General features: G+C 51.3%; 1 protein-coding gene across 5 annotated transcripts in view; it reads right to left on the bottom strand.

Moving 5' to 3' along the window:
* Nucleotides 1-27,656, bottom strand: part of Hivep3 (HIVEP zinc finger 3) — a 425,141-nt gene that overhangs the window by 12,821 nt on the left and 384,664 nt on the right. For all 5 annotated transcript variants that reach the window (XM_036177752.1, XM_036177751.1, XM_036177755.1 and 2 more), the window contains 3 exons: nt 20,504-26,008; nt 17,397-17,539; nt 1,092-1,267 (listed from right to left, as the gene is read on the bottom strand). In XM_036177752.1, the coding sequence (XP_036033645.1) occupies nt 1,092-1,267; nt 17,397-17,539; nt 20,504-25,480 (5,296 nt within the window). In that variant the 5' untranslated portion in view covers nt 25,481-26,008. The remainder of the gene's footprint in view (nt 1-1,091; nt 1,268-17,396; nt 17,540-20,503; nt 26,009-27,656) is intronic.

Below are 27,656 nucleotides of genomic sequence, written 5' to 3'. Positions count from 1 at the left end.
AGACCGAGGAGGGCAGGGGTCAGCTAACGGTTAAGAAATGAGAAGTGGAACATGCCAGAAAGGAGGCCACTGAGCCAGGGAATATGACAAATAACCCCTGGCCTGGTACGGCAAGAGCAGAAGGCACCAGGAAGCTAGAGGGCTCCGCTCCCTCCTGTCCACAGCTGCTGCTCTGCCTCGTGTGTTATGGAAGAAAAGACAAGCTGAAAGCCAAAGTTTCTAGAACCCTCTGCGGCTCCTCCTCTAATGAATGAACTCAGAAGACAGGGTCCTCATGTCCAAACTCAGGAGTCTGCAAAGTGCAAGAGGCAAACCCGGCCTAGGGAGCTGAGCACCCCAACTTCCTTGCAAGGCTTGCTGTCTTTCTCTGTGAGCAAGCTATAGGACCTCCCAGCAAGGGATGTGCCCCATCTAAGAACCTTATGAACCATGCTTGTCCCACCAGGGCCTGGAGACTGTAGCAGGCCCAGGCCACCATCATTTATCATAGTTCTCTGAGATGCATGCCCTCAACAACCAGTCCGTTCCTCTCATGGATGATGGCTAGACCCCATCCTGACTCTGCCGTGGGGTGTGGCTGGAAGCTGAAGTGATAGACCTTCAGGATGGGGGGTGAGGGTAGGTTGCAGCTGGGCCCTAGGCTGGATGCTGCAGAGAAGCCGGGTGATCAGAGAATGCTAGGTATGGTGAGAAGTGGAGAAAGGTGAACACGCAAGAATGTTGTGCGGCTCCAAGTGGAATGGATCACCAATGCAAGAGTGACTGTGACGAGTGTGCATGCCAGAGGTCATCAGATCCGTGGAAGGCATGCAAAGGAAGGATGATGATCTACAGGAAACCACCAAGTGTGGTCTAGATGCTGCAGAGGATGGGCAGCAGCTTGTGTGTAGGGTCCAGGTCTTGACTGTGGCAGCTGTGGGCATCACTGACCAGTCTGGAGCCGCTGCTCTGCCATGGGTACCAAGTGGAGTGGGAGCTCAGGATGTGGGGGTACTCCAGGCCCCCAGGCAGAGGGCTCTGTGCTGGGGCTCCCCCGAGGGGGATCCCTGCCGTGGGCAGGGGGGTGCCCCAGCTGACTGTCTCTTTCTTACCTTTGGTTTTAAAAGCAAAGTGACAGTGCTTGCACACATAGGGCCGGACGTCAGTGTGGGTGCGGATGTGTTTCTTCAGCATGCTGGGTTTCTTGCAGCGAATTCCACATTCCTCACAAACATATTTCCCTCGGCCGCGGCCTCGAACATATATATACTCTTCATTTGATTTGTACCTGTGAGCAACAGGTGTCATGTAAAGGAAAAAACAAAAAAACAAAAAAAAAGGCCAAGAGGCAGAGTCCCACCTCAGAAGAGTGAATGTGCCCCCTAGCTGTATCCAGCCAGGTTTGGACACTGGGAGAGGAGGATGAGGAACAGAGGACTACAGAGCTGAATGGACTTGGTTGCCCTGAGGATCCACCATGGACCCTTGCAGCCCAGGGTCAGATAGGTGGGATGGTGTCTTCCCTTTCCCCAGAGCCACAGGCGCCAATTTTTCCTGGCAAGAAAGCAAAGGACGCCAAAGTTGCGAATTCCCTGCTGGCTGCCTTCCCACAGCCAGCTGTTGCCGTGGCTCTGCCACAGAGAACAGCCACTGGAGGCCACCAGAGCCACGCAGAGAGAAAACCTCATAAAGTAACAGCCGCTGCTATTCATCAAGCCTGAATTAAGTCGCCATCACCTCACAAAGAAGAGCTGAATCAGCTCAGAGAGGGTGAGACACCCACCTGAGCACCTAGTCAGAAAGGCTGAATTAGAATCTGAACGTTCCCACACCAAGCTGCCCATCTCCCCACAAGGGGCAACAAAAGAGAAGGCAGCTGATCAGGAAGCTGCCCAGACACTTCTACGAAGGAGATACGGGGGCCACCACTGTTTTCCTGGGGACAGCCAGGGTCTCTGAGCTCTCTTCCTCATCTCATTTTAGCTAAGCTACAAGTTACATGGGGCCTAGATTACTCCCAGCAGGTCAGGGAGGTCAGCAGCTCACAGCCTCTTGAGCAAGCAGCCCACTTGCTCAGGCTGCAGATGCCTCAGACCCCAAGTCAGAATGCTATTTCCTTACTGAGAAAGATGCCCACAAGTGCCACAGAGACAGCCAGGTGGCCAGCTTTGTGGGCAAAAGCTATCTGTGTGCAGGTGTCTGGGTGAGGAGGAAAATCTGTGAGGAACAGCAGGAGGGACAGCTCTGGAAGACCCAGGAGGTAAGCTCCTGACTCAGGAAGCATGGACCACTAGAAGACATCGGCAGGAGGGAACATGTTTCCTCAGTGTCCTCAACAAGAGTTGCCCATCATCTGTCCTCCCTGGAGAGGGGCACATGGATGCTGAGATTTCACAGACTAAGACTCCAGACTGCTCAACTGGCAGCTCAGGGATAAGAGATGTGACAAGGACGGGCTCGGGCTTGGGCCTCTTAATAGGGAGCTAGAGGAAGCAGTGGGAAGCTTGTCTCACATTCCATGCCTACACACCCACAACCACACACTCCTCACACCCACAGCCACACTCATACCTCACAAAACAACCACATACTCCTCACACACCCATAGCCACACTCACATCTCACACCCACAACCACACACTCCTCACACCCACAGCCACACTCATACCTCACAAAACAACCACATACTCCTCACACACCCATAGCCACACTCACATCTCACATCCACAACCACACACTCCCAAACCCCCATAGTCACCTCCATACTGTTCACCCTCAGTCACATTCACATCCTCATACCCACAATCCCACATCCCAAATACCCACATCCTCTCACACTCACGCATACCTCACCCCCAGTCACCCTTACACTCTCACACCAACAGCCACACACTGTTCAAGCACACTCACACCTCCACTCTCACACCCCCACCCCACAATCACACTCCACATATATATCCTGTGTCCAAAAGAAAGAAGAGCAGGCCGTGGGGGCAGTGAAGGAGAACACCCAGAGTACCCTGTGTACAACGCAGGGGTTGGCCTTGGAAGTCACAGGACTTTGCCTTCATTCTCACGTTTCCCCTGTGTCCCTGTGACCTAGTCTCCAGAGGAATCAAGTTGAGACAGACACCTTTCCCAGGGGTGAGGATGACTGTCTGTCATCTGCCACCAACCTCCGAATGGCTCTTCTCAGTGGGCCCATGACACTCACTGGCCTCGAACCACCCTTCCATGTCACACGGCTGCTCCCCACAGAGCCCTACAGCCATTCCGGCCCCTCCTATGTGAGTTTTACTCGGCAACTCAGCGGTGGCTCTATGTGTCAGTCCATCTCGACCCCTGGTCTTCCTCTGTATCACATCTTCCTCTGTATCACATTAAAGACGTACAGTCTTCCTAGAGAGAGGTTTTCAAAGGGGATTCTTACACCACTTGGTCATGTTCTGTAGGAGTTGGGCGCCATCTTCTGGGCAGCACGTGGGGAAAGCCAGGGCTAGGAGTGGTGGGGAAGGATGGTGGGAGACAGAAGGGAGGATTTTCAGCAAGGACAAGGAAGAGATGTTGATGAAAGGAGTGGGGAGCTGGAGACCAGACAGGTGGTACAGGCTGCGCCACCACCACTGGCCAGCTGAAAGAGTCCAGGCCTGCTTGAAGTTATGTTACAGATTAACAGAATCTCAACAAGAGGCAGACATCCTGTGCTGTGGGGACGGTGGAGCCTGGGGAGCACTAAGACAGGAGATACGGGGTATTCTGGGTGTGGACTCTACAGTCCTTGGTGGTGTCTCTACAGAGGAGGGGTCAGAATGAGGGATAAAAAGACATCTGAAGTTTCCACTTGCCTTGTTCTTGAGACCATTCACAGGCTGGGAGTGAGGCAATGAAGGCCCTCATATTCATTCATTCATTCATTCATTCATTCATTCATTCATCCATTCATTTCTCAAGACAAGGTTTCTCTGTGTAACAGTCCTGGCTGTCCTGGAACTCACTCGGTAGATCCGCCTGCCTCTTCCTCTGGAGTGCTGGGATTAAAGGCGTGCGCCACCACTGCCTGGCAGAGGGCCTTCATTTTTGATAAGATATGGGTGAGAAAGATATGTAGGCATAGCTGGCACACAGCTGGGACCTATAGAAGCGCAATTCTATAGCTTTCTGAAGAGGAGGGTGAGCAGGCAAAAGAATGGAAAACCACTCAAGAATGCTGCCATAGGAAGAGACCTGGGAGGTCCGGGGAAGGGTGTGCAGAAACAGTGCTGGTTTAACCTGCCTCAAGCAGAGCAAGGCCAGAGCAATGAGGGCTTAGGACAGGCCTAAGGTTTGGAAGCCCACGGAAGATGGTTCAGAAGGGGGCAGGGAGGGCCTGAGGATAGTCACTGAGGGGTTTTGAAGAGGCAGGCAACCTTTTTGAACACAGAGACCCTGTGACTTGCCAGCTCTTTGAAGACTGAGACCATGGCTTGGTTAGCTTTGTGGAACCACTTTCTGTCAATGTGGGCCAATCTTTCCTCTGCCTGAACCCAGCACCCACCCTGTTTAGGTCAGCTCCCTCCTACCAGTCACCCATGTTCACTGGAGCATTCCCAGAGTCTAGCAGGGTACCACCTGGTGCCCGCAAGTGCTCAGAAAAGGCTCGCAAGTTACAGGTCAGAACAACTGCCAGCACCTCTGTTCAAGAATGCCAGGGTCAGACTCAGGACTGACTCCCCACCCCACGAGCCCTCAAACACAGGTTTCAGCTAATGCTGAAGGCTCCTCTACCATGCACAAGGTCGGATGAAAATGCCTATGCTTTCTTTTGTTAGTTCTTTTAAATTGAATTTTCAGTTAGCATACCAAGTAATGAGCATCAATGTGGCATTTTCATACTTATGCATTGTACTTTGTTCCCTCTCCCCCATATACCCTGTCCTCCTGTCTATGCTCTGGCTGGTTCCTTTCTTCCCAACAAACAGTGCCCTTTTATGTTTTCTGTCTTAACTATATAGCCCAGGCTAGCCCCAAGCCTTCAGTCCTAACTGTTTATAAGCATGCACTGCCATGCCCAGATGCTTCTACTTTCTAATGAGAATGAAAATGAGCATAGGGTAGAGGCCAGAAGGACTTGGATCTAACCTCTGGCTTTTACTAGAACTTGCTGGGTGACCACAGGCAGATCACCTCTCCTTCCTCAGGACCAGTCAATCTTCATTCCTTGGGAATATGAAGCCCTTTATAGGCTGGATATTATCCACCCTCCTCCCTCCAAGCCCCCAGTCCTTTTACTGTGGTACAGAAAAGACAACCAAGGCCCAAGAGCTTAACCGCCATGGTCAAGATGGCCCAGTGATGATCTTCCCCCTTAGCACCCAGCTGCCACGCAGACCCACTGCCCACTCTCGGATGGTACTGAACATAGTTTCCAGGTGACTCGGGACCTGCTGTGCTGCAGATAGGGAAGAACAGCATTGCTGTCCACCTAGCCTTTCCTGAAACTCTAGCTTGGGCTAGAGCATCCAGGTATTGGCAGCTGCAGAAAGCCAGGGCTGGGAAGCAGAGAAGGAAGGGGAACCCCGGAGCATGGAAATACCTCCCAGCTGCTGGCTACCCCCTCCTCTACTAGATACTTTCCCTTGGAGGCCCAAGACACAGGCTTCCCTTTACAAAGGGGATAAGAGGCTGACCCTCTGTCTGTTAGGTGACTGCAAGACAGTCTACTGCTGGCAGACCTGGTGTAGATGACTTCTGACTCTGGGGACCCAAGTAGCTTCTCTAAACCCTACTGTCCACCTGTCTACTGCAGTCTGGACGAGCCAGAGTGTTAGCTCTTAAGGAAAAAGGGACAACTCTAGGAATTTGGAATGTGTTATCTGTCTTAAGACCAGACATTCAGACTTTCTGAGAGCCGGGGATGAGGCTGTTGAGCCAGGCGGTGGGGTTCAGCAGAGCAGGCTCCCTTCTGGAGCTCCCAAGCCCTCCTGGGGTGGGAAGTAGCCTCTTGTCCTTCAGTCTGGAGCTGGGTAAAACTAGGTAGGTGGTGTGCGTGTGTGCGTGTGTGTGCGCGTGTGTGCGCGTGTGTGCGTGTGTGTGCGTGTGCGTGCGTGTGCGTACGTGTGTGTGTGTGTCTGTGTGTGTGTGTGTATGAATGTGTGTGTGGGCACGCGTGTGTGTGCGTGTGTGTGTGTGTGTGTGTGTGTGTGTGTGTGTGTGTGTGTAGCTGCCAAGCACTTCCTGGACAGCTGTTTTCTGCTTTCACTGTAGCTCTGAGCCTGGAGACTCCAAAGCAAAGACAGCTTCCCAGGCAGCCGCTGGCCAGGAGGGACTTCATTCCGCTAATCAAAGTGGGTGAGAAACAGTGAAGCTGTCATTGTGCTCAAAGCCACGAGGCAACTGTGAGTGGAGAAGGAAGGACAGAGAGCCAGCTCTGACCTTGCTGCTATGACATATGACACAATAGCTCTTAGACTGAGGTCCCCTCCTGCACTTGGCTGGTGACAATGAACTGCTTGTCTGGACAATCAGTGCATGTGACACCTTGGGTTGTGGCTCTAGACTCTCTGGAGGGGTTTCCAAGCCCTGAAACTTCCACTAAGCTGACAGGTGTGTGGCATAAAGCCCAGAGGAGGCGTACATCCTCCTTCCTCGGGTTCCAGAAGAGGGGTGCGGTGGGAATGAGATGGCATGTCTGATGAGGTGACCTTCTCATCAGGCTCTGCATATGACAAAGATGCAGCAACCACACAGCACTGTCACAAATCCTGTCCCCCCCACCTCACCAGCCAGGTAGACAGATAGGCGGGAACTATGACCATGAACCAACAGGCTGTTGGCAGATAAGCTTGTCCAAACCATCACAGAGCTGTCAAATGGATTGTATTTCCTCACATGGCCTATAATCATTTCAAGGACCAAGTGGAGGGTGGTCTGGGCTCAGGATCAAGCACAGCAGAGGTGGCATGTGCTCTTTCTGAAGGATCGGGGCTGCTGCCATCCAGCCAAAGGTGGCGTGAGAAAACCACAAATCCAGAATGAAGAAAAACAACAACTAAAAATATCAGCAAACTCATATAGCTTTCACTGGGTGCCAACCACTATTTTGAAGAGCTCAGATGTTACCTCATTCAGATCACATGACACTCCAGCGAGCTGTGGGCTGTACCAACTCCCATTTCCACTGAGAAGACAAGTTACTGAGTGGCTAATGGAGCTAGAATTTGAACCCAGGTCACCTGTCTACACAGTTCAGGAGCTTAAAGGCTGTGTAATTATGTATTAAAAAAAACTGTGTAAGACAGGGGTTGGGGATTTAGCTCAGTGGTAGAGTGCTTGCCTAGCTAAGTGCAAGGCCCTGGGTTCGATCCTCAGCTCTGAAAACAAAACAAAACAAAACTGTGTAAGACAAATAAAATTCAAGGAGACAGAGACCCAACCTAGAGCTAAGCTAGCTTGAGGTAATTTCCCCAAGGCCACACAGCTGAGTAGTTGAGAGTACACCTCATGGTTCAAGCTCATGGCTTTCCTCTCTGCCAAGCTATGTCACTCTCTTGAATAGGGGATGGATGCCATGGCCTCTAGGCTGTCTCCTGAAGCGGAGATGCTCCCAGGCCACACTGTACTTGTGTTGTTGACTTTTCCTCACACCACTCAGGTTTCATTGTAAAGTTCTTGCTTCTCTTCCAATGTCGGTTTCTCTTTTGGAAAGTCTGGTAACTTGGGTACAATCATGCCGAGCAAGAAGATGAGACTGAAGATGTGCACACTGGGTGTCTCAGGAACTGAGGGCAGCCTTTGTCTGTGAAGTTCAGGGCCAGTGCTCAGCGGCCAGCAGGCTTAGGGAGCTGCAGCCACAGTAAACTGGTTGACCCCAGGGAAGCTCAAAAAGGAAAGATGTCTGGAGGGGCGGAGCAGGTGTCTGTTAAAGCTGAGCCATGTGTCTGTTAAATATATTCAGCAGCAAACACAGCCCTTGATGAGGTTTTAAAGGTTTGAGAGGGGGAATGGCTGGGCTCTGGGGCCAGTGGGGCGTTCACATCAGATCTGGAAACATCTCAGGTTCCTCTCCGATCAGGATTCTGAAGAAGTGACAGAATGTCTTGATGTCCTCCCAGGTGGGGGTTACTGAATGTGCCAACCAGCCTTAGTCCTGCTGGGCTAGGACTTCCACACAGGTATAGAGCCCATCAGCCAGCAGAAGACTCTGTTCTGTACACCTGACTTAGCTTTCCATAGAGTGCCAGCAGTCCTAGCCTGAGCCTGGGGCTGGTGAAAAGCCACAGGTCTCTGACCTTGGCCTCAAGGTATCTACAAGGCCACAAAACAAAATAATATAGATGTATCCCTGCAGACAGGACCAAAGAGCCAGACCTGGCAGAGAGGCAGCTGACCACGGGTCTCAGGTGCTTTCTGTCAAGAATGCTACTCATCATGTCTGGGTCCATTGTCCTATAGCAGCCAGGGTCTGGGTTGATATCTGTGGCTCCTGTTGCCACCAAGGGCCATATGGATGCCTGGGGTCAGGTCAGCTGTCTGACTCCATGGTGCAGCCAAGGCCATACAGATCTGAGTGTTCCATGCTGCTACCTAACACCATGGTGACATTTGGGCTGGAGCTGCATCTGAGGACCATGTCTGGGTCTGTGGTCCTACTGCAGTCAGGGTCTGTGTTGATGTCTGAGGCTCCTGTTACCATTGAAGGCTATGCAGATTCCTGAGAACTGGGGCCGTGTTAGTGTCTGAGGGCCTTGCTTATCTGAGAGGCTTGCACTGCCACCTGGGCCAGTGGTGACATCCAGACCTGGTTGTTGCTGAGGACCATGTCTGGGTCAATGGACCTATAGCAGGTGGGGGTCTATGTTGAAGTCTGAGGCCTGTGTAGCCAGCAAAGGTCACAGAGAAGCCTGGGGTTAGAGCTACAATCTAAGACCTTGTTGGTGTCTGGGCACCATGCTGTCACCCAAGTCATCCTGATCTGAGTGGCCTGTGTTTCCACCCAGAGCTGGAATGCTGTCTGGCACTGAGCTGCTGTCTGGCCCATGTCTGGGTCCATGGTCCTGCTGCAGCCTGGGTTTGTGTTGATGTCTGTGGCCCGTGTTACCACAGGGGGCCCTAGGAACCATGAGTGATAAAATCAGAGGGCCATGCTGAGCCAGCCCTGTTGGCACAGGCATAGGGGATCTGGCTCCACCCTTCACCTGAGGGGGGCTGCCACACTGACCAGTTCAGCTACCACCCAGGCCCACAGCTTGGCCTTGGGCTGGCACTAACCATCTACCTCATCTAGGACCTGCTGGAGCTTGTGAAGGAGCTGGTCCTGTGGAATGATACCCACAGGATCTCCATAACTCGGGGTGGCAGTTGGGTGAGGGGAGATATCCCAGAGGAGTTTCAGTGAGGATCCAGTGATGATGGTGTACCAGAAACCAGAGGTCTTGAATCAGACCAGTGACTCATTACAATGAACATTTCCAAGCAAAGCTGATTAGACAAAAGGGTCTACCGTGGGACACACTGCAGTTCCCAGTGCCACCAGGACGAATGAAGAGGTGTTGGAGAGGTGGGAAAGGTGGAGAAGCAAAGAGGATTTTTGTTTGTTTGCTTGCTTGTTTTGGTTTGATTTTTAAAAAAATTTTCTTTTAGAGGGGCATTGCAGGGGTGAGGGGAGAATATAGGGGGACTGGGAAGTGAGCAGAATTAGGGTGCATGATGTAAAATTTCCAAAGAATCAATAAAGAAATTATGTTAAATTAAAAAAGAAGAATGCTACTCATGAGCATCTCTGCAGGTGAGTGGGGATAACCTGTAAGACTCATGACCCATGGGCACAGCATGGGAGGCATGGCAGGAGGCTGACCTGGAGGCCAGGGGACTATGGGTTTTCTGAGGTTGTGAGGACTGTGACTCCCCTCCCCAAGGGGCTTGGAATCTTTTTGTCTCCTCAGTTGTGTATTTTCAAGCAAACCAGATCCCATTCTTGGAACCCCTTTCCCCAGACACTTCATTTCAGGGAGTGCCATCTTCCCGAGGCTCTTGTGCAGGAAGAGGCATCCCATTGAAGGGCTTGTGGGAGTCTTGGATCTTTGCAGAGAACTAGCTCTTCCATATGGGGACTGTGGTTCAAGTGTCTTTTCTTGTAGGCTCCCTCTGATCTCTGTCTCCAGCATTGAGCTCTGTGGTTCTCAGAGCTCAGGCAGCTCATTGGCAACAGGGGCTGGAGAGACCCCACAAGTCCTATCATGACTAACAGACAGCTCAACCAAACCTCCAGGCCATCATCATTGTATGATGAGAAACAGAGGCTCACAAAGAGCCCAGCATTGCAAAGGACCACCGAGCTAAAAACGGCAGAGTAGGAACTCACTGCCAGGTCCCCAAACTCCAAGCCCAGGCCTTATCCCACCTCTTTCAATTATAACCTGGAAAAGTGACCCTTGCAGAAAGATGACCACCTGGTGAGTCTCCAGATCTAGGGTCCAGATCCTGAGACTTCAAGCCATTGTTTGCTAAGAGACCCAAAGATGGGAAAGGTGAGTGTTGCCTGTGAGTCACGACTGAGAAAATTCAGGTAATCATGCTCAACCCTGGATCCAGACACTCCATCTGTCTCCAGAGCCACATGTCCTTGGCTGACTTGTTCCCATTGTCTGTGGCTCACACAATTACAGAAAAAGTTGAATTTTCCTGCCCTTTGAAGGGTTTGTCCACACAAGGCCATATATGCTCTGGCTGAGCTGGCAGAAAGACCTTGTGGGTCTGGATGAGTGGGGTTCAAGCTGGCGGAAGGAAAGACTGAGGAAGGACTGAGGAAGGAAACAGAGGGAAGTGCCATTTCTATTGAGCACTTCCCGTGTGCCAGGAAGTATTAAGACAGCCTCAGCATCGACTTTGGCACTCACTCTCCTCTGTGCCCTTCTGAGCCTTGTGAGGTTAGAATGGCACCTCCACACAGACATGGGAACAGATGAAGCCAAGGCCTTCACTGAAGACTTCTTTGGAAGGAAGTGGCACAGCTAAGTTTTTGTTTTTCAGATCAGCCTACTAGCTGTCACCTACTAAAGATGGGGGATATATTAGTGATTTTTGTCACCGTGACCAAGTATCTGGCAAGAATCAATGTCAAGAGGAAAGACAGCGGAAACAACCTATGGTGGAAGGGAATGTGGCCTGTGCAGTCAGAGCAGAGAGAATGAATGCTGGGACCCCTCAGCTCTGTCCCTGCCCCTTTCCAGTCAGAGCTCCCAGCCCATGGGATGCTTCCACCCATGTTTAGGTGGGCCTTCCCTCTCTAGCTAGACACCCCTAGAGACACCCTCATCAACACATCCCGAAGTGTGCCTCCTAGGTGGTTCCAAGTCCAGCCAAGTGTGAACATGAACATCATCATGGGAAAACGTTTCATCCTTCTGTCCCTTCCTCCTGCCTTTTCTCTGCCCCATCCCCTCATATCAGTATACTAATCCTGTGATTTTACCTGAAGACTGAGAGGGAAAAATGGCATTACAACTTTAGGAACTGCAAAGAAATGACTGGATGGAAAAGATTTGACCAACCCAAGAAGTTACCAGGGGGAAAGCATAGAACCAACCCAACTTAAATTACAGGAAGAGAGGACAGAGGACCATCTTCCCTGTCACTACCACAGAAATATCCTTTCTCACACTGCTCCTGCACTCCACTCCTCTCTCCCCAATATCATCTATTTCTGTCAACCATCTTTAGCTGTGTGAACAGGTACACACAACCTCATCTACACACACACACACACACACACACACACACACACACACACACACACACACCCATAAAGATTCAAACAAACACGAAGGTCCTGCTCAGCCTCACAGCCCCTCCAGCAGCCTCCCTTCCCTATTGGCTGTCTCCTTCTTTATTCATCCTTTTAGGACAGGGGCTTGCATACACTGTCTCATTCCTCATTTTAGCCTAGGCCATAGGGGATCCATCACCATGGAAACAGCTCCAATCACGGCCACTAGTGCCCCCCACAAGACTCTATCTAGCAGACAGTTGCCAGTCCCCACCTCCCTGGGTTTGTAGTAGTGTACTACTTAGCTGAGCCCTCCATCCATGGACAGCCTGTTCTTAGCTTCTAGGCCTCCATTTGGCCTTGGAGACCCCGCCTCTCTTGTTACCCTTCTCAGACTTTCCTTCTAATGCCAGTGCATCCAGCCTCCTTCTGGATGCTCTTTCCTGGTCTCTTTTCTCCATCTCCCCAGGTAACCCAATCTAGTCAGAGCCTCAAATTTCATCTGTGCACTGACTAGTCCCACGTGTCCATTTCCAGCTCAGGCCTGTCCGTTGAGGGCCAGGCTCAGGTGGCAATTGCCAATGCCTCCCCTAATATCCTCATGTGGGTGCAGGACGATGCTCTCAAATTTACATGTTCCCACTGTCCCCAGGGTCAGATCTCTCTCCTAACTTGGTTCTTCTGTTCACTTCTGCCCTACTATATGCCCAGAAGTTACTGGGACCACACTCCAGGTAACCTTTCATTTCAACCTTTCTTGTTCTCTCGTCTGGAGTCCCATAGCTCCCACCCCACTGTCCCTGCCATGGCTTTCACCACTGGCTTCCGGAAGACCTAACATTATCCTACAAGATCTAATGGTAACACTGACCTAACATTAAATGTTCCTTTAGACTCTCAATATCCCACGGTCTTCACTGCCTTGATAACCATTAGTTGACTCCAAAACGCATGTCACACTCCCCAGGAGAGAGAGAGTCATCAGATATGAGGACATGAAGAAAAATAGGACAGAATTAGTCTGGCCAGAGTGAGGGTTCAGGTCCTCACTCCCCAGCCCTCAGTGAGGAGGAAGGAGGGTCAGCTGTGCCCACTGCTGAAGGTTGGAAAAGACTGGGAGTGACCCGCAACCTCTGCAAGGTGCAGGTAGGTCACTGTTGACCTTGATAAAGCTGCTGTCCAGGTAGGAAAGGCCCCAGGCTACCTGGAATGGGACTGGGCAAGACAGGAAAGGGGTGGAAGTGGCCCATAGCCAACTGCTCTGGGAGGTTGTTTTGTTTTTGTTTTTCAAGGTTTTTATTTTTATATGTATGAGTATTTTGCCTACATGTATGTACATACATCATCTGCATGCCTGGTACCCACAGAGGCCAGAAGAGGGCATCAGATACCCTGGAGCTGGAGTTTTTGATACTAGATGGTTGTAAGCCACCATGTGGGTGCTGGGAACCAAACCCCTGTCCTCTGGAAGAACAGCAGGTGCTCTAAACTTCTGAGCCATCTCTCCACCCCCAATTTACTTACTTATTTTTATTTTGTGCATATGTATATGTATATGTATATGTATATGTATATGTATATGTATATGTATATGTATATGTATATGTGTGTACCATGTGCATGCTTGAAGAGGCCAGAAGATAGGCACTGGATCCCCTGGAACTTACAGGCCATTGTTAGCCACCATGTTGAAATTGAACTCAGCATCAAGTGCTCTTAACGGCTGAGCCATCTCTCCAGTCCCACTCTAGGAGGTTTATTTTTATTTATTTATTTTTAAACAAGTAGTAAAACCTAGCTATCCAAGGAACGATTCTGAAGTGGAAACAAACTTGGGTGTGCTTATATGAATAAAGTGAGGTGCTGGTGGGTTGAGAGGGATGGGGCGGGAGCTCTCTTTCCTCAGCAAGGCATCTGGGTCCTTCTGACAAAGGCCTATGGGAGAGGGGGTGAGTCTGTGAGCCTCCCTACTCTACCCTTAGGGAGTACAGAGCTCAGCTCACAGTGAGGCTGGGGTATCTCTTCCCTGTGTGCCAGTTCCAAGCTGAGGCTGGCTGTTCCCTTCTCATGGCCAGCTCTCTGAGGGCTCCCCTAATGGAGCTGGCCTCTCTGAACCTCACTACCTCCATTCATCACTTCCTCAGACCCCAGCACACACAGCCAACCTGGTCAGGGCATGGACAGTCACTGTTGTCAGCCAGGTACTCCCTATCCATCCCAGCAGCTTCTTCTATGACAGCCACAGGGCTGAGTTCCCAGCTTCCCTTGCAGCAAAGGCACTTGAGTTAGAACAATGTAGTCATTACACTCAGGGAACAATATAACTCTGTGTGCGCAAACACTGCTTCACAGAAAGAGCTTTCTCCCACAACATTAAGGCCAATGCAGGGTGCTGGGTGTAATCCAGTGCAGTGCCCATGGGTATTCCCAGCACTGTGCCATGACTGCTGCCATGATGGCCACGGACTCACTCTCTGAAACTGTAAACAAGTCCCTAATTCAAGGCTATGTTTTATAAATTGCCTTGGCCATGGTCTCTTTACAGCATTGGAGAAGTAATTAAGACATTGTGAGTGGGAAGCATGAGGCTTGTTTGGTTGGGCTGAATTTGAGGAGCTGTGGGGTCTCACAGGGGAAGACGCCAGGGGCATCCAAAGCAAAAGCCAGGAGCTCAGGAGTGAGGGCCCAGCTGTGGCCCTAGATGTCGCAGCAAAGTGACAAGAGGGCTGAAGCCAAAGAGTTGGATGATGTCATTAAGGAGACAATCTTGGCAAGAGTGAGTCTCAGCGGTCACCTAGAGAGCTCTGATTCTAGGTATATATGACCTCATACGTCAGCCAGCTGTCACACTGCCCTGTCCACACCACCCAGCCTGGCCCTGCAGCTCTGGGAAGCCCTCCGTGACTGCTGCAGACAGCTCAGCTCTACAGGTCCCTACCTCAGCAACAGGCTTTGTATTGCTGCCTTGGACTACTCCACAAGTGACTTAGGTACTGGATGACAGTTTGATACTAATTGGGTCACTGTGGCTTCTAGCCCCAAACACCTACAAGGCATGGGTTAAGTCTATCCTCCATGATGGACTGACTAACTGATCAGCTGCCAGACTGAGGGTCAAGAAGAAGGGAGAGAGGAATGAGGCTGGTGGACTGGAGGAAGCAGGACACACACAGAACCTGCCTTTTGCCACTTGGCTTATTAGCTTATCATGTGAACAGGCTCATTTCATACCTGCACGGATACCATGGAGAAAACTAACCAGTAGCAGATGCACGGAAAACAAGCCAGAATCCCACCAGTGCTACCCACTGAATGTTTTAGTTTTCCCAGGCACAGATATGACTGAGATTGTCCTTCCAAACTCCCAAGGTCTGAGACTACACAACTCTCTGTAGTCAGTGGATGAAAGCCCAGGGCCCAGGAGGGTGCATTAGCAGCCAGCACACAGTGCACTGTCCTGCCTTCCTTCCTCTCTGCACCTTTGCTGGACTCAGTGAGTAGGTCTCATTGCTGACCCTTCTCCAGTATGTATGCCGTAAAACAAGGTTTCACAAGTGTTAAGAAGAAGAAGAAGAAAGCACAAAGGCTAAGAAAAAGCTTCAGTGTGAACAGAAGATGGGCCTTAAGGTTGTGTTCAGGATCCTGTCACCTTGGTGACAGGTGAGACTTGGTCAGTCCTGGTCCCATCCATGAGATGCTAGAGGTGTCCTAAGATACGTCTCCTTTTCCACATTAGCAAATACTCCTAGTGGGTAACACTTACCCTATAAAAGAAGAGGGTTCACCAGAAGCAGGCATAGGAGGCACAGCAGAGCCAGGGTGCAGGGTGGGATGGGGCTTGGGGTGGGCAGCTGAGCTGAGGGTGGAAAGGATCTGATTGTTCATACCATATGATTAGCCAGAGGTGTGAGGATGACACTCCCCCAGCCAAGAGCAGAGTGAGGTGCTTCAGATGGAGACCAAGATCCAGACACAGGTAAGGGACCCATCAGTGTCCATGTGATGAGTTTGTGGGAACCACATCTTTTCTTGGCCTCATGGGGCTTATGACATTGGCACAAGCTTGTTGCCACCCTCTTCACAGAAGTGGGGGATGACATCGGAGAGGTAGGGGGATGGTACAAGTGGGACAGAGGTATGTGGGTTTGCTACTTGGAGCAGGGGTGACAGTCTTTGAAAGAGGGAGACATTGAAACCATGGGTGGGGCTAAGTGACACCCTGCATGGGACACAAAGGCTTAGGAAGCCCGTAGGGGACTCGGATGATGGTTCATCTTTCAGATGGAGGTGGAGGTGTTTATCAAATAGCTGGATGGGAGATGATGACACCCACCAGCCTTATGTCCTGGGACTCAGGCTTCTTCAGGTACACAGCAGGAGGAGGATTCAGAGCTGGGCCTCCCCTCTGGAGGAGAATGCCTCTTTGTGCACACACAGAATGCCATAAAGGGAAAGAATTCTTGACACCACCAGAGATCACATAGCCCCTCAGATCCCAGACAGTTCTGGAACAGGAGGGAAGAAGGCGCAGCTACCCAGCCTGGAGTTTGGGACCTGGTGGCATGAGAGTACATAGCCACAGGAGGGCACTCTAACCAAACGGCAAGCACAGACAGCCTCCATTCCCAAGTGGAAAGAGGTGAGCACTCTGCAGCACCTCGGGTCCTGTTAGTGTGAAAGGAGCCACCTTTGGTATTGTGGGTGTTCTTCAGGGAGGGTCACCACCCCCTGACCCTGTCCTTGTCAAAACCACTTCCTGCTCCTGAGAGCCCTTCTAGCCACTACAAAATGCCAAACTGGGAAGCAGAGCAGTTTACTTCTCTATTCCACTTCCCCAGAGACTTCCACACCTGTCACTGTGTGACCCTATGAATCAGACACTTGCAGGTTCTGGAGAACAAGAGTCCCCAGTGACAGCCCATGTTGTTGGAGGCTCCCAGAGATTGCTGTCTTCAGGACTGCATAGAATTGGTACCACCCTGATTATAACAGGGACACAGACACAGGACCCCAAGACAGACACCATGGTACCTTCTCACAGACATGTGGCCACACAGAACACAAAGTGCACAAAGAACTTCCACAAAGTATATCTGAAGCCAGGTGCTCTTCTAGAGCCTGGGGCACACGAGGGTGGGGTACAGTGGGGATGTTTCCTAGACTGGCAAGCTCCGAGGCCTGTAGCTCAGCAGGTTCCCAAAGATGCACACCACAGGAAAATAGCCAAGGATGAGACTCAAAACACAATGAATCCCGGGTCTGCCAGTGGACGGGGCGGGGAATAGTGTGAAGCATGTGTGCAATGACTCTTTAGCACCATGAGAAATGGGATGTGACCAGGGTGACCTGGGCATGACAGAGGCAATACACCCTAAAGGAAACAATAGCCCAGACTGTAGCTGGGGGACTCTTCATCACCTCAATACTAGACTGAGAACCTGGACAGGATCTGTGAACACCGGAGAAAGACCTTGGCTCCTTCAGATCCCCACCAAGGATTCCCAGGGGCATTTGCAAAACAGGTGGCCTGGGAGTCCCGCAATGCAGAGAGGCACTGTGGGAACCACAGGCACCAGTGGGCACCACACAGCCAGGAGCTACCAGCCACCTCTGTGTGTAGGTGGTGGGAGGTCTCCACACAGGAAGCCAACTGCAAACGAGGCCTGAACCTTACCCTCCTTCGAAGATCTTGACCCTTGCTGGCTCTCCTCTCTTGGAAGTGGGAGTACCCTCCTCTGCCTTCCCTTGATTTTCTTCCTTCTCCACTCTAGCTGGATCTTTCTTGCTCTCTGGGGAAAGCAGTGACGGGAGGTGCACCTGGAGGGAGAACAAAACCGAGATTGGTTAACCTTGTATACTGGGTCAAGTGCAAAACACCTGCCCACACGGCCTTCTGCTTTTCATCCAGTTCCCCTCTACAGATTCAAGGGCTGGCTGCAAGAGACAAAGTCCCCTCCAAGCTGTATTTTGACCCCTCTCACGATCCCTTTCCCCTGAGAGGCATAGGTGGGTCTTTGTGTTCTGTGCTGCCCTTGGGGCCTTTGGGGTTAGTCTCACTCACCTTGGTCACCTCAGCACTCAAAATGGGGATCAAAAAGACAAATAATGCTAAAGAATAAGTGAAGGCTTGGCTCTGCCCCACAGATGAACTGTGGCGTTCTCACTGTTGGAGCAGAGAGCCAAAGCAACCAACCAGGTTAAGGCTGCAGAAAAAGCACAGGTCTCCAGCTTCCAGCACTGGCTCACCTGAACCAGCACCAAATACCAGGAACCACAGACCCTCAGGACCCAGAACCAGGCTGAGGGATCAGGGTTCCCATTCTCTGCAGAGCAATGGGCCTTAGTGAGACCTGACTCTGGGGGGAGGGCTGACATTGGACTTCTCAGGCATTTTCCAGTGTCCTGAGACTATTCTCTAAATCTGAGGCAGGGGGAGGGTACACCTTCACATAGGGTGCTGGTGCCCAGCTAAAGGACACCTTTAGAAGTGAGTTCCAGCGCCAAACAGATCACAGCTTAGCCAGGTTTCCCAATGCTTAAAGGACATTTTCAGAACAGCCAGGGGAAGACAAGAAGCCACAAGGTTGACAACTGTCAGCAGAGTGTGGAGAGAAACAGGGACTAGAGCCAGGCACAGGCTGGGCGGTGCTGGGGGTGGGAGTGAGTCTCCCATCACTGGAGACATGCAAGAGAAGGAGGGAGGTGGGTTTTAGAAAGCCCTCAGCTCACAGATCATGCAGTTATATTAATGTGTGATATGTGTGGACTTGGGCAGGGAAAATTTGAACAAAATTGACAATTCCAAGGAAGTGTCTGCAGGCTTTAGCTCATTTTAGGGAACCAGCGGGATGAAGAAATGATTGTCAAATGCAGAGACAAAAATCTAACATTCCTTTTGTCTTCTCTGCCTCTGACACCTCTCGTCAGGGAAGAGGAACAGCTCAGACATGTTTCAGAGGGGATAGGAGTGAGCTCTAGTTCTGAGTCTGATCTTTGCCATTTACTGTGTGGCACCATGTAAGTTACTTAGCCTCTCTGAACATTGACCTCTTTACCTACTGTACCCTAGTTAGGTGTTATGAGAACAAAAGTAAAGCTTAGTATCTGGCACACAGCAGGTACCCCAAAAGTTTTGAGTATTATTACACTAGCATCTTTGCAATAGCCATAGTTTATGGTAGTTACAGCAAAAGTGGAAATCCTGTTCAGAGATGTCTATGGACTGATAAAAATATCAGAGAATAAATTTGGAAAACAGTTTGTAAAGAATATTCAGCTGAGCTCAGGGCACTTCAAATGTAACTTTCACCATCATGATGAAAACAGAAAGTATGAGCACTCAGGAAACTGCAGACACAGGCCTGCTCCCAGGTCTACAATAGGAGTCAGGGTTCCAGTATCTATGTGGTATTTGGTCAAAGCACCTGGTTGGAATGGTTGCTTGTGAACATCATACATCATTAAATTTGCAATTATCTTTCAAAAGTTTCATTCCTCCAGTAACTAAAAAACAAAATTGATACTCTTTGCGACCAGATAGGTCTGGTTTCAGATTCTGGATTTGCCCAATATTTGCCCCAGGTCCTTGATCGCTTTCAGCCTCTGACCCCAGGTTCCCTCATTTGTAGAATGGAAGTGATGCTGCTTTACATGGGGGAGGTGAGCAGTGACTAGGTCCCAGGGTCCAGAACAGCGCTTGGCACCTAACAAGACCACTGGTCACTCTACAAATTCTAGGCATGGTTTGAATGTGAAAGGTCCCTATAGCAGCTGGTTATGTTGTTTGGGAAGGTTGTTAAGCTTTAGGAGGTAGACCCTCACTGGAGGATGTGGGTGGTTGTGGGGAGGACCTTGAGAAATTTATAGCCTGGCTCTATTTCTTATTCATTCTCTGCTATCTGAATGTGGAGGCAATGCAACCAGCTAGCTTCCATATGCCTTTCCTGCAATGATGAATTGTATCATTCTGAAACTATAAACCAAAATAATTATTTTCTCCCTTAAGCTGCTTGTGTAGGGGTATTCTGTCACACTAGGTCAGCACAGGTCACAGCCTAGTCTTGTTTGTGTAAAGTGTTGTGTTCTTATACAAATTGAAATTGTTGAATTTTAAACTTGTTAAATTAGCTGGGAAACTTTATTTGATAGCTCTTGAAGTAGTCCAGATCAGAGGCAATGAAGGAATAAATATGAGCTGCATTGAGAGCCTACTGCTACTCTGTAGCACAGATGGCTCAAACTGTGGAGTGTCACTGCCTCCTACAGGTGGAAAGGTGCACTGCATCCCCGTTCTATGTGCCTTCTTACAGGAAAGGAAATATTTCAGGAGTGATTTGTATCAAATGTGAAGAATAAAAACAGCAGAGACAGATACAAATAAGAAAAGTTGAAAGAGACTAGTAGTGTAAGGGAGAACCCCCATGGGAAGGGGCTGGAATAAAGTTCTAAAACTGGCAAAAGCATCCCATCAATAAAATTTCCCAACTGTGTCCTTTGGAGAATTACTCTTTACCTTGCTGAGACTAAACTTTCTATTGTACAGTAGAAGCTTGTGGGAAAGTAGGAAGACTTTCCTAATTACATTATTCCAACTATGTTAGGAACACAAGAACAGAGGAACCCAATGAACATGTTTCCTTATAAGGTCACAACTCTCAGAGAGAAAAATCTGTCCCTCCCCTCAAAACTGGCTTTAATTCTACAAACTTAGCAAGAAGACAATGTGGCTTTAAAAGCTCAGCACAAACTTTGGCATGATGACTAGAACAAGGCTGAACTTACCTCTGTCATGCGGGGCTTTCGGGAGCTGGATGGCACCAGCCTTCCTGCCTCAGGATGCAGAGCTGTGGCCATGGTGTATGTCTCTTTGCTCACTTTCTGCTTCGATCTCAGAAGGGACAAAGCAGCTTTAGTGGAAACCCCTGGAAGGTTGGGGTTGTACAAACTTATGCACCAACCAGCGTAAACAGAGGACCTCCTATCTGCATGCTGGATGTGATTTGGCTTAATGTAATTTAAATAGCACCAACTGACATTAGTGGTCGTGTGGAGGCTGGGGAACTGCAGTACCTTCTTTAAGTCCGTACCTTCTTGCAATTTGGCTGGTTTGGGGGAAGTGTCTGACAGAGGCAGAGAGCTAGGGGGTGCCAGGGGAGGGAGGTCAGGCTGTTCCTTTGGATCTTCTTTCTTTATACTCAGTGGAGGCAGCCCTCTTCGGTGAGCTTTGCTAGATGGCTGAACATATTCTTTCAAAGCTTCTGGGGCTGTCCCATGGGGCAATGCGGGATGAGAGAGGGGAGAAAGCTCTTTTGGGTTGGATGGATCTGAAGGCAAGCTGGACAGTGTTTCTGCCTCCCTCCTGCTCTGGCCTTGGCTGCCCACATAGGGCTTCTCTGTCCTCTTCCTGTCCTCTGTATTGGTCAGCACCACACTGCAGGTGCTCACCAGTTCCAGTTTTTCATCTGCCTTGGAAGCCTCCTCCTCTTTTACCCTTTTCTGCTGCTGGGTTTCCATGGTAAGTTCAAGACTGCCAGCAGGAGAGAGGACACGCTTGCTTCCACCAGCTGTGGATGAGCACCCCTCCAGGCTCAGGGTACCCTCTGAGGACAGTGACATGCCTTTCCTCTCAGGCACTCTCAGATATGGTGTCTGGAAACCTCTGCTTTGCTCCTTGCTTATGCTAGATGGTCCAGGCCCAGCCTCATATACATCAGCTCCCCACACAGTCATCCCTTTGGAGGAAGGTTCCTCATACTTGGTAAGAGCCATACTTGCTGAGCTGCCTTGAGACTGTGTGACCAAGATCTGAGACAAGGTGGTGTACATGGCACTCCCATAGGATGGCATATGGGTTTGGATGCGGACGGGAACAACCAGTGACACCATAGCATCAGGACAGGCAGGCAGGGCCAATGTTGGGGCTGATGTGGGAGCTGGGGAGGTAGCTGGGGGAGTCACAGGGGGCAGCTGGATGTCACTGCTATATTCTGTGCTGCTGGAGGGGCCAGAAGGTCCTGTTGCCAGAGGGGCCAGGCTGGTTTTGATTGGGGGCAAGTGGCTTTCTATTTCACCAGGGAGCTGCAATGCAAACTGGGATTGTAGAGGCAGGAAATATCCAGAGAGGGCTGAGGAGGCAGGACATGGCATGGGGAGGAAGGAAGGGGGCTGCCGGAAGGGGATATCTGCAGGGTGAGGCAGGAGCTGGGGGAGATGGAGCTGGCTGGGATGTAGCACAGTAGGCTGCAGAGGAAGTGGTGGAGCTTGGAACAAGGAAGGTGGGAGTGGAGGCCTGGAGTATGGGGAGGAGAGGAGGCTGGCCATTGCTTGAGTGGGGAAGAACTCAGAGGACTGTTCTTGCTCCTGAGGCAAGAGGTGCTGCAAGGAGAAGGGGGAGACTGGTGGAGGCAGCTGGGTGCCAGGAGGTCGGAACACTTGCAGGGCTTCTGTGTAGGGTGGGCTGGACCCCAGTGGGGGCCTGTCCTGTATCTGGCTCTTGCCTTCTGAGGGCCCACCTTGTATGGTAGTCACGGAGATCTGGGGCACAGAGCTTTTGGTGGGAGGCTTGCTGGCTGAGGGCTCCTCGCTGCTCTCTTGTTTCCCCTTGGGGATGGTCTCCAGCTCTGCTTCTGGAGGTCTGCTGAGGGAGGCCTGTCTCACCAGAAAGCATTTTCTTCTCTCTGGTGGAGCGGCTGGGGGTGGCGGAGCTGCAGGCACTGTTACAGATGGTCCTGTCGGGGACAAGCTGCCATAGTCAAAGGATTTGCTTCGGGTCTCAGTCATGTGTGAGGAATGGGGCACATTGGGGCTCTGCTCTGAAGCTGACCTTCGCATCTCTCGGGCATGTGGGTGGTGGCTGGGGACAGTCAGCATGTGGGTGCCCAGAGGTTTGGAGCGTGTGTCTGATGAGGGCCCAGGGGTGTCAGCTTTTCCATGATCCTCCCTGTCAAATGAAGCCGAGCGGCTGGAACCACTCAGAGAGATGCTGCTCTCCTGGCTTGGGCTTCGAGACAGAGGCACAGAGGACTCAAAGCTGGACTCCCCTGAGGATTGTGCCATCTCAGCTAAGCGGAGTCTCTTTTTCTTGGGTGGCAGCTTCTCTGCTGGGAGCTGTGCCAGTGTCTGGCTGCGCTGGGGCCACTGGAATTCCTCTGTCTTCTCGGGCTCCTTTGGGGGTGGCTCGGGCTCTGTGTCTGGCCTGTCCGGCTCTTCTGTCACCAGGATTTCTGGAACCTGAATGTTGGGCTGGCGGACCAACCTTGGCTGCAGGGAGTGAGCTGAGCGTCCATGGGGGGCAGGTGGTGGGGCTGAGAACTGGGCCATGGGCTTTTCTTCTTCCAGGCTGCTCGGCTGCTCCAGTGGGTCAGACTTCTCAAAGGAGCTGGTGTGCTGGATGACAGAAATTTCTTTGGACATTTTTCTCCTCTCCTTCCCTGGTTCTGATCCAGTCCCTGGCTTGGGAGTCCTTGGCTGGAAGCTCGTGGGTCCCTCTAAGGAGGGACCTGATTTGCTTGGTTCTGCTGGTGACTTGGTGGACTCCAAGGGAAGGATACGAGCTGGGTCTGAGGGGCCAGGGCCGCCAAAGGCAGGTGGCTCCTCCTCATCCCCAAGGCTCTTCTCCTTCCGTCTTTTTCTCAATGGAGTGAGTTCCAAGGTGGCCCCTAGTTTATAATGCATCATCTGGGACCAGGGCTCAGGCTCAGCCTGAGCCTTTTCCACTTCATGAGCACCTGCAGAGTGGGCTTTTGTGATCTGGAGCTCAGAGCAGTAGTACTTCTTATGAGCTTCATAATTATCTCTCTTTTTGTACCGAGCACCACAGATGGTACATTCGTAGCTCACACCTTTTGTTTTCAACCCCTTCTTGGTCTTTTTGGTAAGGTCGCTTTCCTTGGATTCTTGTTCATCAGGGGGCTTGGAGGCGGGGTCTTTGCTGCTTGGTCCAGGCTCCTCGGAACTGTACTCACCTCCCAAAGGTAATTCAATGGCTGGCTGGCGTTTCAGCATCCGTGGGTGGGAGGTAAACATGGGACTGCTGCGGCTGGGGGTTTCGGGGTCAGCAATGTGGTCGTCGAAGGAGTAGCTCCCACGGAAGGTATGGTGGGGGGTGCTGATGGTGCAGGCTGCAGAAGGCATCGAGTGGCTTCTCAGGAGAGGCACAGGGTGCGTGGAGCTGGGTGGGTGCTGGAGGCTCAACAGTGATTGTTCTGGCTTTGTCTTCTCCCCGTGGGAGGATAGTGACTCCCGGTAGAGGCTGGGTTTGGGGGACTCCACGCTGCTGCGCCTGGTCAGAGAACTCCTCCTGGGCTTCACGCTGTCAATCTCACTGGTGTCCACCACAGCCTCGTTGATGGTGATGAGCTTGGTGATGTGTTCGATCACCTGTGTCCGGGGTACAGACAAAGGCACCAAGCTGGGCTTGTCTTCAGCAGACAGGGGCAGTAGGGGCTGGGTGGAGGTGGATGCCAGCATGGAAGTCCGCTGCCCGATCCGCCCACACTTGCCAAAGATGATCTCTGCGTAGGACTTGGCATTGGTGTTAGGGGGGCTGACCTGCTGCTCAGCACTCTCAGAGCGTGAGAAATACCCAGACTCTGTGCTGCCTTTGCTCCCTGGGCTCAGGAACGTCTGTTCCTCAATCAGCTTCTTCCTCTCACTCAGGCGGAGTGCCAGCTTCTGCTTGATGGTGTGCGTGTCTTCCGGTTTATGGGTCAGGGGATGCTCTGATGAGGCTTCTGTAAATGGGCTGGGGTCTTCTAGCGATGGTGCAGTGCTTGACTGGGACAGAGAGCAGCGTTCCTGGCTGGAACTGTGGCTCCCGGAGCTGTATACGCCACTTGAGAGCAGGGGGTGCTTAGATTTGGGGAGAACCTCTGTGGGGGGGCCTGATGCAGTACCAGTTTCCTCCTCGGAGTCTGTGCTTTCTCCCTCGGTAGGCTCCTCAAACTCTTCCCCAGGGATCCTCTCCATCTCCAGCCCAGGTGGGTACATCTCACCGCTGGAGCCGGAAGCCAGACCGGCTTTGATGCGGTGGGCATGGGACTTCCTGTGCTTATAAAGGTTACTCTTGGTTTTGAAGGAGAAGCCACAGGGGCCACAGGGGTAGGGCCTCTCGCCTGTGTGTGAGCGGATGTGCTTCTGGAGCACACTGGGCTTGGCGCAGGGCCGGCTGCAGTACTGGCAGATATACTTCCCTGGCTTCTGTGGTTTCCTCTCTTTCTTATGTGCCTCTTCTGTGGGCTTTAGGGAGACCTGGGAGGGACGGGGCACAAAGACCTTAGGGATGCCTGGCAGGTCCTCGGGAGGAAGGATGGAAGCATGGGATGGGATGAGCTGGCTCTGTGGATGCAGCCCAGGGGCCACAAAGGAGCCTGAGGGTCCAGGTCTCATGGGGTCAACCAGCTGCCATGTAGACCCCTCTAGGAGATGCTCTGGTTTGCCAGGGGACATGAATGCTGGTGTCAAAGGGTGCTGTGGAAACTGTGAGATGTGGACTGAGGCCTCGACGGAGGGCCTCCGGGGAGGCTTCTGCTGCTGGCCGGTTTTCTCCTGAGAGCCTTCTCTAAGAACCACCGAGGGGCCTGAGAAAGGCTGCGGGGTCAGCAGCTCCTGGGTGGCACTCTCTGAGGGAGTGCTGGTGCTGCTGCCTGGATACGGGGCACTGGAAGAAACACTAGTCTGAATGGCTTCTCCTTTGGTCAGCCGCTTCCGGGGACTTCCATCAGCCTTCTTGGTGCACTTGACGCCTTGTTCCGGATCCATGACCTTCACGAGACTTTAGATGCTACTCAGGGAGTCTGGGGCGGGTTGCATTTATGAATAATCCAAGTGTCTCGAGGTGTTTAGCTTTGGCCACATTGGTCAAGAGCTGTGGAAGCCAACCCCACGATGGCTTTGGGGGTTGGACTTTTTTCTTTCTCCAAGTGTCAGTGGCTGCAAGTGGCCTCAGGGCAGGTCCTGGGGTCCACACTGTTCATATTGGTGTGGCATGGCCCTTTCCTTTGCAGACAGGAAGCACGCTGGCATTTTCTGCCTGAGTGTCCGTCTTGAAAACAGCATGAAAGATGTCAGTATTGCCATTGAGTGGGTTTGATTGGCAGTGACAAGTGGCTCCCATGAGTCCCCTGTGTGCTGTGCAAACAGCTGAAGGTTGGAGACATCTGTCCTGTCATCTCGGGTCCTGGCTGGAGAGGTGCCACACTGGGATGCTAGGGCAGCTCGGCTCTGGCCTCTTCTCCCCTTGAATTCTGTATTGGAGATTAACAGGTTCGGAGGAGAAATCACGGTCTTCTATGGGAAAAAAAAAATACACACACGAAGGAAAGAGATTTACTGAAGCTGTCCATAGGTTGGGCAAACAAGGTGCAGAGTTAAAGCTGGCTAAGACTCCCTAAACATTAGCCAGAGACATTCAAACAGGATGCAGAACCCCCAGTTCCCTGTGATCATCCTGCACCACAGTACTTCTGACATTGGTCTTGTGGGGTTACTGGGGGCTAGAGGCCTGGGCCCCTATCCCTGCCCTGCAACCCAGTTCCTATGAGCCTGGGCCTGCCATGCCTCTGTTGTGAAATCTGGAATAAGGATAATAGCAGGTCCTGTTTGGACTGTTCCTGTGGTCTGCAGCAGAATACCATGAGGAAATGGACAAGGATGCTGCCGAGGAGGGAGAGAGATGGTGCTGGAGGGGTGGGGCAGAGGAAGAGCCTGAGGATGCTGGGATGATCTTTCCAAGGAATAGATTGTTAACCATTAGTTTCTCTGGCCCTAGATATGCATGTCCTTGAGAAGTATCACTCACTCCCTATCTTGTTCTTGGGCAAAGCAGCAAGCCTATGGGGGTACCTCAAGCTGGCTGATTGATCCAAACACTCTCCAGGAAATGCGGAATCTTCCAGAAGGTTTCTCCAGCTTTGCAGTCTTTTTTTATTTTTATTTTTATTTTTGGTTTTGGTTTTTCAAGACAGGGTTTCACTGTGTAGCCCTGGTTGTCCTGGAACTTACTCTATAGACAAGATTGGCCACAAACTCAGAGATGTGCCTACCTCTGCCTCCCAAGTACTAGGACTAAAGGTGTGTGCCACCACCACCCAGTACTTTGCAGCCCTTTCCTGTTACTCAAGTGTGCAAAGGATATATAGGTCAGAATGGAGGTCCTTGTCAAGTTGGGAGGTAAATGGCCTGCTGGTCTGGGTGGACTTTCCAGGTTATGTGCTCTTGAGGCTAGTTGGATGTTTGATAGTCCAGCTTCCCTGGGTTCAGGAGGATTCTCAGAGTCCTTCCCTCTAGGGATGAAGTCAGATTTCAGAGCTAGAGGCCACTGTGACTTCATCTCACACACCTTCCTATCTTTCCAGATGAGCAAACTGTGGTCCAGCCAGGTTAGGTGGCTTACTGAAGGCCCGGACTCCTGTTTGCTTTTTTTTTTTTTTTTTTCATTTGGTGGTGCTGGGGATCAAGTCTAGGGCTTTGCACATGCTATGTAAGCACCATTGATCACTAAGCCATATCCCAGCCCTGGATTTGTTTTTGAAACAGGATCTGCTATGTAGCCCAGGCTGACCTTGAATTTACAATCCTTCTGCCTCAGCTTCCAGAGTATAGGGATTCATCTGTGATCAGGAAGGTCTCAGATTCTAAGAGATAATGGCAGCACCTGACTCAGGCCTCTGAGGCAGTTTACCCATGGTGCCTCTCTTCTGTGTTGTTTATCTCATCTTCCTGTGAGGATTTCTCTGCTTCTGTCTTCGTTAAGTGTTCCCTGCCCCTGGTATCCAGACTCAGGTTCCCTCCATCCCCTGGTAGCAACTTGAAGAACTCACACACTTCACTTCCACAGAGGATGAACAATTCAGCAAGGCTCAACCTCCTGTCAAATGCCAGCAGTCAGAGCCTGGTTTTTGCTGTGGGAGGCAGATGACTTTCTTTTAGCTAAGCA

This window comes from Onychomys torridus, chromosome 2 (assembly GCF_903995425.1).
Source record: "Onychomys torridus chromosome 2, mOncTor1.1, whole genome shotgun sequence".
NCBI classification, from domain to species: Eukaryota; Metazoa; Chordata; class Mammalia; order Rodentia; family Cricetidae; genus Onychomys; species Onychomys torridus.
The sequence above is the reverse complement of the archived record's forward strand: the minus strand, read 5'-3'. Positions and strand labels throughout refer to the sequence as shown.